Source organism: Bacillus rossius (genome assembly GCF_032445375.1).
Source record: "Bacillus rossius redtenbacheri isolate Brsri chromosome 9 unlocalized genomic scaffold, Brsri_v3 Brsri_v3_scf9_2, whole genome shotgun sequence".
NCBI classification, from domain to species: domain Eukaryota; kingdom Metazoa; phylum Arthropoda; class Insecta; order Phasmatodea; family Bacillidae; genus Bacillus; species Bacillus rossius.
The window spans coordinates 39,766,771-39,780,272 of record NW_026962013.1 but is presented as its reverse complement, the minus strand read 5'-3'; the positions used below and the strand labels follow the sequence as shown (position 1 = coordinate 39,780,272).

Genomic DNA, 13,502 nt, shown 5'->3' with positions numbered 1-13,502 from the left:
ATGTTTTTTTCTGAAAATAATGTAAACATTAGCTTAGGAACTTTTTGTGCAGTATTTCAAAGTAATGTGTTATATTCTGGACCAAAAAATTAAAAGACATCATTTTATGTTATTTAACTTCAATAATCCATGATTATTTGCACATTATGTAGACTACAAACATAGACACAAACTTTGTACCTGCATAAAATATATTGTGTCTTTAACTATGAGTTGCAAAAACCATTTATTAAACAATTTTTAAATTTTGACACACAATAATAAAATATAAATAAACTAAAATTACAATTATTTACTTTGGTCAGCAAAATTGTATTATTTACATTACGAAAATTCAAAGTTTTCTAGCAAAACATAATTTTTTTGTATCTATTTTATAATATTTGCATGCCAGTTAGTCATGTCGCAAAGATATTGACTACTTGTTGAACCCTGTTGTAACTATACCTTGAAAGCACACAACTGATACTATTCTCCAAAATAACAATTTTCCTTCAAAGTGACCATAAAAATCAAGAAATTAATTAAGAGAACAGTGATTATAACAACTATGCCTATGCCTGTGTGTACTATAGTAAAGTTTGGAAATGAATACAGATAAGGTAAAATTCAAAGCCTATTATGTCACCTCCATGCTAGATTAAGAACATGGAGGTGACAGCCATGGAGGTGACATTTTTGAAGTTTTCTTTATACACAACCTAACCTAAAACTTACTCAACCACATTGTCATGGATTTCATTTAATAACATGTTATTCAACCTAACTGTAATGCAAACTTTTTTTTTTAAGAAAAGAACAAGATTTATTAAAGCCATGGAGGTGACCACAAATAAAAATACTCCTCAATAATCAAGTGGAATCTCTTAAATAAAACAATACAAACACATATCTGCCTGTCTTTACTGAAACACTATACAAGATGGCTACTCAAGGTTTTTTTTCACATGGCTTCTGAGCATCCATACACAATCTATCAGATTTTTAAGGAACTTCTATTTGTACCATGGAGGTGACATTGAAGTTAAAATTGCTTAGATAATAGTCTCAGTAAAATTATGACCTTTATAAAGCAGAACTTCTGGTTAATATCACATGCCATTTTATGTTATATACCATAGATTTGTACAGCCAGTTTTAAGTTATTATTCTCATATTCCAGATAATTAGGGGTAGTGACAGGCCATGGAGGTGACATTTCAGCCATAAATGCTTTGTTTAGTTAAAAATTTATTTTTATTTTAACTATTAAGTGAAGTATTCATCTTCATCCAGAGTCCTTTTTACTAAAACAATGAAATGCAAATTAAAATAATCAGTACAAAAATAGTAAAGCATTGTTTACCTAATTTGTCCCTAGATTTCGGAATGACCCAATTCTTCGAGTCAAGTGGATAATCAAGTCAAGAGCCACATTGTCAAACTATGCTTAAACTACGAGATTCTGGAAAATGACGAATACGACCCACCCGAGTGCTGTGAATTTTTCGACGGTTTCTTCAAGAGGACTCTTGGTGTCTGCAGCGAGTCACTGTTTAGAATCATCTAACATTCACCACTACTGCGATTCACAAGGTCAACTGACAAACAGATATTGCTTCTCTCCACAAGTCAAGGTTAAAATTATTTCTGACAGTTGGACTCCACAAAATTCACATTGATTTGTGGCAAAATAAAGTATGGTCCATGGTAGGTAAAACTTGTCATTTTGTTTTAGGGTAAATGTTGTGTTATGTGATATTAGGTACTAGCTATCTCTTTCAAAAAGTTAGTCGGTTTAACTTTTATGATTACTGTTTCAATATAACTCTTTAACATTAACTACTTTGCTGTTTCTCATTAAATCCCAGAGGCAATCCCCGAGTATTAACTTTCACTTTTTTGTTTACTTTACTGACTATGATAATAACCTGATCTTTTGAAAGATTGATGACACTATTTCTTGAGACTTTGAATTAAACTAATTTAGATAGTGGAATATGCGTGAGGAGCTATTTGAAGGAAATGTAAGTAGGTATGTAATTTAATTATATAGACAATGATGTTAGTCAACATGAGTAGTTAAAGCATTTAGTTAGTTTTTAAGAAAGTAAGTTCTACAATGAGTGGCGTAAGCAACTAAGTTCTTAGTTTAACTTACCACTTGGATAAAACTTTTCACTGACTCAGATCAAGGGTGTCACTCTTCAGTAAAGCTGGTGGTACCAGAAGATAGTACAGAGGTCAATGCCCCTTATTTCTAACCATGTAGTCACTGGTTTCAATTACATCTCTAACACAGGTATTTTAAAATTAGTTTGTGAACAATCTTGCACTAAGCCTCCTGACAAATGGCAGGGATTAGTGTTATAAAATATATTTAAAAAATCTCAAATCTTGCTTTTGTTTTGATAAAACTTTTTTTTGTACATATCTGTTAAAAGAGTGGTGCCTGGTTCTATACTGCATGCCTACTGTTGACATGAGAGCACGAGAGAATTGTCAAAAGTGTGTGAATGTTAACGTGCAGTCTTACTAAAGGACCATCTACAGTTGCAATGTCCTAAATTGCGTCCGACGGACACTGATTGGCCTACGTGACTCTCTGATGTCATGGGTGGTGTGAGCGATGGTCTGAATACATTGGTCTACTTGAACGTTTTTGTCCCAATCTGTGTCCTTTGGTAGCAGAGAAAAAGAATCCTTGTGATATTTGCTGTTTCCAGTTCCCGTTTCAAAAAGGTGAACAGAAAATTACAGAAGATACGGTAGGAACAGGAAGCCGAAAAGAACAAAACAAAATATTGATTAGAGCTGTTTGAGACCCGTGCTTTTCAAAGGCCGAACACACAAATTTATTTTTCGCAGTGTGATTAGAATTCATTTATTAGCATTTAACTTTGCCTTAACGAATAACTAAATACTGTTGAACACTTACAATTTCACAAGTTAAATTAATATTAAAAACTAAGCTGCATACTCATTTACAATGCATGAAAACAATAAACAAAAACAATGGAAAAACTATTATTTTGATGCTCTAAATTGCAACTGAGTACCTCCAGGTTTTTATGTATCCAATCACGTATCACTTTATAGTGTACTTTTAAAAATTATATTGCGTCTGCATTCATTACTACAGATGGCAATTGAAGAAAAAATACGCACAAAAAATGAGAACACCCAGCAACATGTGTGCTTTATCTATCCTGCTCTATGTGTGAGGTGAGGCAGCAATCAATAGCGCTCATAAATTGTATAGAGATACAGTTTGTTGGCATGACATGTTGTTTTTAACCTAAGCTTTTTCCAACTTGCTATACTAAGAGATAGTTGCTGAAAAACTTTGAAAATTCACAGATTCCTCCCAAATTTCTCGCAAAAAAATTCAAGGCTCATTTGAGGTTGGCCAATTTTCCCAATTGGGTAGTCAGCCTAGAAAAAGTCAATATTGAAAGCTAAAAACTTGGTTACAATCGACACAAACATTTACATATGGATAAACTGATATGCCTTTGCACTCCGCAAAAAAAGCACAACAGCCTGACTACAATGGGTCTAAACTTAATCACATTTCTTTGTTTATTTTGGCTGTTTTAGTTTCAAAGATATTAATGCTGTTATAGTTGGTGGTATGTAATCACAAGGAGCTGTAGTTTTTGTAAATTTTTTGAAGAAAATAAACAAAAGAAAATATTATGTATAATCTAAACAACACACACACACATACATTCTATTACATAACAACTTAGTACAACATTATAGGCCTCTGATTGGCTGAAAACATAACACGTGTTAATACTAACACAATATTAAGCAAAAATTAAACCTAAAGCAAACTCTAATTAATACTATTAAGCCCTTGTGTTAATGGTTATTACAATATGTTGTTTTAACTAGTTAGATTGTTTACATGAGTTTAACTGTTATGTATAATACTGTGTTGTGCTTTACCTCGTTTAGGGTAAAATTTCAATCCAGATTGAACCTGGAGTGGAGTGAACTCGGAGTGAATGTGTAACAAACATAATAGACTGACGAAATGCATTTATGGTAAATATCACAATCCAGATTGAAATGTAAACAAGATCGTAAAAACTTGCCTTCAATCCTTTCCATTTAATTATTATCTGTTCTGTTGTTACCTTTCCTAAACTTTTTCCATCCAGCAATCTTAAAATAAGTTTTTCAATCATTACGTCCAAAAATAACTCTACTTCCATCTCTGTCCACACATTTCTCTGTTTTTTTTTTATTTCCACAAATTATGCCTGAAATGCAACGAGACCAATATCAAACAAAGGAATATGGCGGCGGCTTGCTCTTGCGTGTTTTCTTTTCACTCCACTCCATGTTTAAAGTAAAATCTCAATTCGGATTCTTCAGTCCAGTCCACCTCAACAAGTGGAGTGGATTATCTCACTTCACTCCAACTTCAGTCCACAACAAAGTGTTTTAAGTAAAATTTCAATCTAGATTCCTCACTCCACTCCAGGTTCAATCCGGATTGAAATTTTACCCTAAACGAGGTACTTGTGAAATGCTTAAATTTATTGTGCCTGGAACTTAAAACAAATTTATTTACTGGTATTAGAGTACATAGCTGCCAGATATATATCACTTGTAATAAAAAAAAACTGTGTACATTTTTCTCGCTGCCTTCAATAAAAACAATTGCCACAGTTTTTACTTCGGTTCATGCGAACCCCAATCGAAGATCAGACGAAAATTTACTCCAAACAGGATGATCCGAGTCTACACCTAAAATTAAAAAAGCTTAACTTAAAATGCTTTTAACGACCATAACACCGTCGTGCATGTTATACTTATTTTAATTTTTAACTAAATACATACATTTTACTACAAGGTTGTCTAGTTTGCTCCTCGGTAGGTAAAAACTTAGTAAAAATCCATACGCACGGAGCTCAGGTTCCATCTCGAATGTTGAAACACTTTTGGACAACAACTTTGAATTGCATAACATGGTTAGAAATGTTCACAGAGCTAAAGAAAATGTTGAAATTTATTTCATTTGGTCCATTATTTACATTTGTCTGCACAAAAAAAAAATAGAAGACAGTGGCGCGTACTGATGGGATGTATACGATCACGGGACAAAGCACAGCTTTACCGAGATTGAAGCCGGTTAATAAAATATACTTTAACAAACCAAATCACATTTTTAATGGTCTATTAAGTAATATACATTTGTAAATTAACGTTTTAGTTAATTTAATAATATAAGTCAGCCATTTTGATAAACATATGGCTACCGAGCTCACCTTCCGTAAATTCCTTCGGTGATTTTGTTTCGTTTCAAGGGCCTCCGCAGCTTGCCACATTCGACATTTCTCCTCTTCATATTCCTGGAAACTGTCGATGTCTTGCTGCGACCTCCAAATTGCAGCAATGGAATAAAATCTAAGCTATTTATAAAATAAATCGGCAACTACATCAGAGCTTTTGTTGTTGTCCATTCCAAACACCGCCACTTAAATTTTCTTCTGCTGTGGTACTGTGCGAGAGAGCAATAGTCGTAATTTCGATTCATCGATTACAGCATCACAGTGCAGAAGAAATCCGAAATTCATCTCTTACCGTGTTGTGATGAAAGTCTAACTAGAGGGCGGTGAATAAATACCTGAATATACTGAAAAAATTACGTAAATACATATAGCGTTTGTATATTTTCTATAAGCTTACGCAGTAAAACTATTATTAATTGTGGTTACGAAGCACCTCAGTGAAGTACAATTAAGGCAAGTATATGATTTCTTGTGGTAAATTTAACTTTTTGTATTTCAAAAAACTAAATTTCTACAATTTCATTTGATTCCAGGTTTTAGATTAGGATTAGCTTTGCTTCCTCGAGTTCGAATTTTTGTGCATTGTAAAATTTTGTAACAATATTAAGGTACCAGGGAAAGTCTGCTATACGCAAAATAAATCCTCTATAAAAAAAAGCCCTGGCATTTCCCTGCTTGCTGAATTTGGTTTTTAATATTTGTTACTAAGCAAAATATTATTAAGTTTTACTGAGCACATTTTCTTTTTTTAACCATAAAGCGGTAATATTTCCAAATATCTACATGAATTAAGTTTCTTAACCTATTAAGTACTAGGTAGTGTGTAATAACAATATATATGTGCAGATTTTTTTTTTGTTTCAAAGTGCTACAATAATACTTGTTCTAAGTAAATAATGGTTTATGTTATATTATGAATTAAGTTTTACTATGATTTAGTAGCAGCTCTCTTTTGTGTTAAAACTGATGTTGGATCTGGTGTTGTGCAGTTAAATCGGTAGGGCCAGCACCACAGCATAGTATGGGAAACACCTCAGTAGCAGCGAAGGAACCTGCAAGCGTCCCGGAGACCACTGAGGGGAAGAAATTGAAACCCTGCTGCGCCTGCCCAGAAACAAAGAAAGCCAGAGATGCGTGGTATGAGTCACGTGTTCCTGGCCTGTGCAATGTTTGAGAAGCTTATGTAACTCCTGTTGTGTACATAGTAGTGTATATGTGTACTGGAGATTATGCCCATAGTCATGCCTAGGGCTGATGAAAAGGGGGGGGGGGGGGAGAGGGGCAGAGTTCCCAGGGCTCAGGCAACAGGAAGGTTCTGTAAAGTTTTAAATTTAATGCTTAAGTTTACTTGTAATAGACTGACCAAAAGTACAAATCACTTGCAATTTGAATTCATGGGAAACCTTACAATTTATGCAGGGCTGGTCCTAGACATTTTCCTCGTGTAAACTAAGAAAATTCCAGTGCCCAGTCTACTTTGGAGGATGGAGATCAAGGGAGTACAGGAAAAATTTGAAAATGAAATATTTTAGTAAGTACTTATTAGAGTTTAAGGTATATTTTTACTTAAATGTCCAGGTTGTCACTACTTGTATAAAATAAATCATGATACTAGTTTTGAAATGTCGGAAACTTGAATTTGCTATTTGCATAAAAATTGGTTGATGACATGTATAGCGTAAAAATGATAACTTTGAAGGTATTCAAAACCATTTATTTTTCTTAGGTGTTCTTAATGAAACTGTTAATTTAAAAAGAATTCCTTAATTTTAAGGGGCATGTGGGTATTATTTTGTGCCACAATATTTTTCTGAAGATTGAAATAATATATATAACTGTTTAAAACTCAAATTATTTCACTTATTAAATTTTTTTTTCATTAATGACTTTGCTAACTTTAAGTACCATGATATTATTGTTGAATTTATTGTAACAATTACTATGTACCAGGAGGGGTGGAAATTTACAGTCGAGCTCGCGTCATTCTCACACAAGCTAGAATTTAATTTGATCACTTGTTTGGTAACTTAATACCCAGATTTTTATAATTGCTGTCCAATTACTATGTCCCTCATGGTTTAGTTTTCTATTTTTTATGTTTAGTATAATGATGCAGCTGATAAACTAAATATATTTTTCAAATTCAATGTTTAACCCATAAATAGGTACATAGGTATATAAACGTCTTTCAGATAAGCATTAATTCAAAGGCCCTTGCAAAGGCTTAGCTGAAAAAACTGTTATGAATCAAGTCTAATTTAGGAATGGCATTGCTAAAAAATTTAACAGCACCAATATTTTACCGAAGTACTTTACCTAGTTTATCCATTTAACACATGTGCCACTTCTGATCATTGATGCGAGAGTAAAAAGTTAAGGTAATTGTTTCATATCATGTTTCCAAGTTAATTCCTAGATCATGATGGCATGACTGTAAATATATTGATCCTGTTGTACATGATATTTGCTGTTTTAATTTAGTACGTTGAAATATGCTGGCCAAACAGAAACTCTAATATCACAATACAAACCAATTATGTCATGTGTTGTAGCAACTTTTTTTCTGTGTATTCAGCTTACTATTATAATTCATTGTTATGTCACAAGTTTTTGTTATGTTCAGGTTCTTTCGACTTTAATTAAAACAGCAAGCATCATGTACCACAGGATCAATGTATACAGGATCATGCCATCAGGACCAAGGGATAATCTTGAATATGTGATGTTCCGTGATGGCTGACCACCATCCTACGGACTTGTGTTGGCCAAAGTGGTGCACAGAATGGCTATGTTTTGAGAAGGGTAGGCTTCATAGACAAATTATATGATATAGACTAATTCTGTTCTTCCATGCTCAAAGTACCTATGATATGCATACATAACTGTAAAAAGCAGGTGTAAACATGATATGTTAATTTTTTTAAAATTGTTCCCCAACAGACAAGTCCTTGTTCTAAAATTATAGATTTTAAGAAGTTAATTGATGTGGAGCATATTTAAATGCACTAGTTATGAAATATATAGGAATGGGCCAATAAAATCCTCAAATCATCAAATAACATTAAATACTTAGTATTTGAAGGATTCAATATTAGAGGAAAAAAATTAGAAGAAATAAAGTAAATGAAAAAAATAACACTGATATCCTCTGAAGATTACTAGGTCAATTTTTTTACATATCTATCCTGTTACCATTCTGCAAGATATTGTACTTCTAACATGTAATTATATAAATAAAATTACAATGTGTAGGTATTGATTCTGGAAAATTAATTTGTGAAACAAACATTTAAAGGGTATAATGTTTCAACACCATCGTTAATATTTTTCATTTATTGTACATTATTTTATTTTTGATACATGATACCTAGATTAAGATTCTAGGGGTATATTTGAGGTATCTCTGGGATTTAAATGTGAGATTCAGGGTTTGACCCATCACTAGAAATATACTAAACACTTAGGCTACTACACTGAAGTGCATTCGTTCACCAAGGTGTCTACAGGTCGTGAAAGTCCCAAAAGGCACAAGAAAGTAAGGAAACTGAAGGACTGTCACCAAAGCCAAGAAATGGTCCCTAAATAAATAGTGGTTTTGCTTAAAATTACAGAACTTTAATTTCCTGCAACATTTTGTTAACTTGCATTTTGTTGTTTTGTTAGTTTCTTTTCAGTTCATAGTCACATGTTAAATACACATACTAGTTCAAATAGTTGGCAACTATCCACATAAATCATGTGAAAATTATCTCTGAAAAGGTTTTACCTTTCTAACTTAAAATTCTGTAAGTAATTTTGTGCAAATTTTATGTTTATTGTATATTTATTTAATACTCACCCACTGATAAAACTGAACTGAACTGTCCTGAAAAATTCCTGAAATTGGTTCGCCAGATATTTTTCGACACCTCTGTTCAAAGTGGCATGAGTTTTTATAACCTCAACATTGTGCATGCTGTGTCAGCCTAGACTCTTTTTTGTGATAATTCTATTGGCATATAAGCCATTCTGTGTCGGAAACAAAAAATATTCTGAGCATCATGTGTGTGCTGTCGATATCTATACCCACCCCGTAGGCATGCCTTTAGAAATGTCTTCCTATTTGTCTTAAATAGGGTGGTGAACACTAGCTACATAGTGAGGTCTCAGTAAGTGGAAAGTTGTCAATGTTTTGGACCTGTTTCATATTTTATTTTTGATGATAGTCCACTGCATTTGAATTTGTTTCTCAATTTAGGGTGTTTTTATTTACTGTTGAAATGTTATAATTGACACTATGTCAAATATTATATTAATTATATGAATTTACAACACTTCTGTATTTGCTTGTTTCACTCAAATATTTAATCTAGTGCAGTCATATAATTTTTCCTTGGGGGGGTGGGGGGGAAAGAGAGAAACCAGAAACCCAGTGTAGGGGGCAAAAATCTACAAGAACCCACTATCTCAAGAATGTGAACTAGAGACCATACTGCACAAAAAAAAAAAGCTCCTTTAGTCAGTATTTTGATGTTTTGTCATGTTCTAATTTGTAATTTCTGTTAATGTTTTTACTCACTCAGCATAATTGAAAACGGTGAAGCCAACTGCCAGGAGCTTATTGAAGCACACAAAACCTGCATGAAGAAGTTGGGTTTCAACATATAACGTCATGTGGCAGCTGTTCTTTGCGCCTGACCTTCAGGAAGTAGGTGAGCAGCGAATTGCTGTGAGCATTTATTGTCAATGACTCTGATGGGAAAGATGTAATTGGTCACTGGTTTAGCCCAAGTTTGATTTTTAAATGTAAGATTGGTGTTACTGGTCTGAGTTTTAAAAATTATGTTTATTTTATGAAGATGGTTCAATATTAAACATACAAGATGTTAAAATTTTATTTGACACTTTTTTTATAGCATAATAGTTTCATTTTGCTAGTAGTAAAGGCAACATTTTACCTGAAACAAAAAAAAAATTTACAAACATTTGTATATTTCAAGTAGGTAACTGAAACTACAGCAAAAAAATTAGGTAAGAGTGCATAATCAATTGAGGGAAATAATTATTCTTACTTTACATTTGGTGTGAATACTTTGCTACTAAATACATACTAAAACAATAACATGCATTTGAGTAAAGTCAGTTATTTTATTTGAATTTTGTTTTGTTGTATGAATGATCTGGCATTTAGTTGTTGAATAGTGCATTAACTTGCATTTTTGTGTTATGGTGTGTGCTCATTTCAGTGTTGTTTTGGTGTTATCACAATTCACCATAAAATCTTGTCCCTAAATATAAGTATTCATTTTCACCTTTAACGTTCTTCAGCATAATCACACCCTGTTAGTTGCTGTACAAACTAGTTACTATTATAACAAGTTTTTTTTGTCGGTGCTTTTTTATTTTATTTTGAAGAGTTGTTGGCTAAATAGAATGCATTGTCAAGTGGCATGCTAGTGGTCTTTCAAGATGCAGGTTGGTAGTGAGGTCGTGTATGGTGCCCAACCGGTGGGGATCTGTTTTCTGCACACAAGTACACAGTTAGGAAGCACAAGAGGAATGGTGGGTGTCAGGTTTGGCCATAGGGTTTGCAACTATAGCACGTCTAAGCCTTAGTTTGCAATGAGCATTTTAATGTGCATTTAATGCATGATATCTGCCATTAACATTGTCCATGTATCAGTGTGCCCTGTTGTCAGATATATGCCATAGAGCACAACAGTTTTGGACAAACCTTTATAATGTAATGAACTTTTTAAAAAAAATGTATTTGGAATGTATTTCTTTTTTTTTTTAAGGAAAATTGTAATGAGAATTTAGGAAATACATTTTCTTGTTGTATTTCATCAAGAGCATAATCTGATAACAATCAGTTTTTACTTCTAAGGAGACATACCTGATCTTAGTTTCACTAGTTTTTGTAAAAAAAAATTTTTATATGTAATGCATTATTAAAATGTTTGGCTCTGTTTGAGCATAGCACATAATTTTATAAGATACCATGTTATTGATAGTGACCAATTCTACAGGTTACAGGATGGGGATAGAGCCATGGGGAAGGTTAATAACATTAACATAATTTGTGCAAATAATTTTTTTTCTTCAGAAGTACATCATGTTTGATTTTACATTTAACTATCATAATTTGTAGGGTTAATCAGAATTGCATATAAAAATTATTATACTAAAATGTGGAAATTTTTTATTCAAAGTTAGAGGATTTATAAACTTAAAAAAAAATGAATACCTATAACTTGGATACTACTTCACTTTTTTAAATTCAGAACCTTCATTAAGTGGCTTACCAATCGCTACTTTAGGTTGAGTTCTATAATTCTGTGTACATGTATAATATTTTTGTATTGTCTTTACTGCAAATTAGTTCTCTTTTCTCTCCTTACCTTTTCCTTATGTCTGTTGTGCTAATTCTTAGTGTGACTCTACTTTGTAGAAGATAATAACACTAACTGTTGCTGACAATGAAAGTGAGCAGTATTTGCTATTCTCAAAAGGTTTGTCTCAACTAAACAAAAAAGTTTGTCTACAAATCCAGATGGCAAAAGTTGGTGGAGGAGGAGGGTAGGAGGACATTAAGTTAACAGGGTTTTAAAGTATAGTATTAAAATTCAAACCTTAGTAAAAATGTCAAGCCACCATATTATTAATACTCTCTGTTTTTCTCATCAAAACCATCTCATGTGATTTTGAATTTTTTTCCCTTGCATTTAATTTTGTAATATTTTTGTATCATAAATATATACTTGAATGTGTCACTATAGACATTACCTCACACTTACACAGGGCCGGATTTAGAGGTCTGGAGGCCTCGGGGCAACAGAGGAGCGGAGGCCCCCTGGACCCAAATTATTTTCCAAATAAAATGAACAATTTTTTTTAGTCGAGTTTTCCAATAAATAATTTATTGTGAAATCAAGTAGATTCTCTTAGTATTTAAAAAACATTCATAATTATAATCGGAGACAAGAATTATATGAAATTAAATTTTAGTGTTAAAGAATATTTCTGTTAATATTTAACAATAATATAATCATGTATGTAAAAAGTACTGTAGGTAAAGGTAAAACAGCGAAAAAAGAATATCAAAGGAAAAGATACTAGTTTACTAGTGTTTACTTTTCGGAATTTGAAAGATTTTTTTCCGGAGACTCTATTGTGGGGGCCCTCCGTTTGTGGAGGCCCCGGGGCTTTCGCCCCGGTTGCCCTCCCCTAAATCCGGCCCTGCACATACAAACACCAATACAGAATCAGTTAAAAAATTTCACCTTAATAGGTTTTTGTTGTTTTTAGTTTATCTTTTCTACTACCCTTAATTACATTAAAACCTTTTATATAGTAAGTTTTTTACTCTTATTTTTTCCCCATGTGAATTATGATGATTCCTTGTATTGATGATGCAGTAACCTTGTGACTTCTGATTGCTGCTTTGTAAATTAAAATAAATAAATTTATACAGTGCCCATTGCAAAGTACAAAAAATACTGTAATTTTTGTGTTTTGTGTTTCAGGTCTGCTCGATCGTTGCAAGGCTGTGTTTTTAGTGTATTTATGATCAAGCTCTGAGGTTCATTTAGATGTTGTAAATAAAAATCCTTTTTGATAAGAAAGTAATTTTTTTTTAATGTTGTGGATATTGGTAATTGATGTGGAATGGTTAATGGAATGGGACTTTATGACCATCAGAGTGTCAACATCAGGGAAAAAAGGAAATTTTGAACTTTGGGAAAAATCAGTAAATAGTCAGATAACTATATGTTATATCTCAGGGAATTTAAATGAAATGGTTTAAACGTAGGTTCATCCCTTATCGCTAACCTATTAATTTAGTCATGCATATTATATTTGGATTCAGCTTTTGTTTGTTGCAATGCTAGTGTGCCAAGTGTTTTTTAATTAGATTTTTATCACATAATAAAGCTGGATAAGAAACTCTACTTTGTACGTGCTTTCAGGCTTTTTTTTTTTACAGGGTGAACAGTTCTGTCATAACAATGAGGAATCCGAAAGTATGTTTAATGGCGGGCGCAGGGGAAAAGGGGTTGGGGGATATATTCCCACTGAAGGTGGGGATATATGAAGTTATGAACTTCTAAAATATCTTAGAAGAGTGTGCCTATTACTGTAGAAGCCATGTCACCTACGGCTGCTACTTTGGTCCATATGTCAGTGTGTTAGTGTCAATAGTAATTTAAGTTTTTTTTTTAATTATATCATTATATG

General features: G+C 32.8%; 1 protein-coding gene across 4 annotated transcripts in view; it reads right to left on the bottom strand.

Moving 5' to 3' along the window:
• The window catches only part of LOC134543116 (macoilin), an 87,936-nt gene extending 82,438 nt beyond the window's left edge, over positions 1–5,498 (bottom strand). For 3 of the 4 annotated variants that reach the window (XM_063387945.1, XM_063387943.1, XM_063387944.1), the window contains exon 1: positions 5,262–5,489. In XM_063387945.1, coding sequence (XP_063244015.1) covers positions 5,262–5,341 — 80 coding nt within the window. In that variant the 5' untranslated portion in view covers positions 5,342–5,489. Of the gene's footprint in view, positions 1–5,261 lie in introns of all 4 variants that reach the window. The other variant, XM_063387946.1, reaches the window with a different exon arrangement.
• Positions 5,499–13,502: the final 8,004 nt, after the last annotated feature.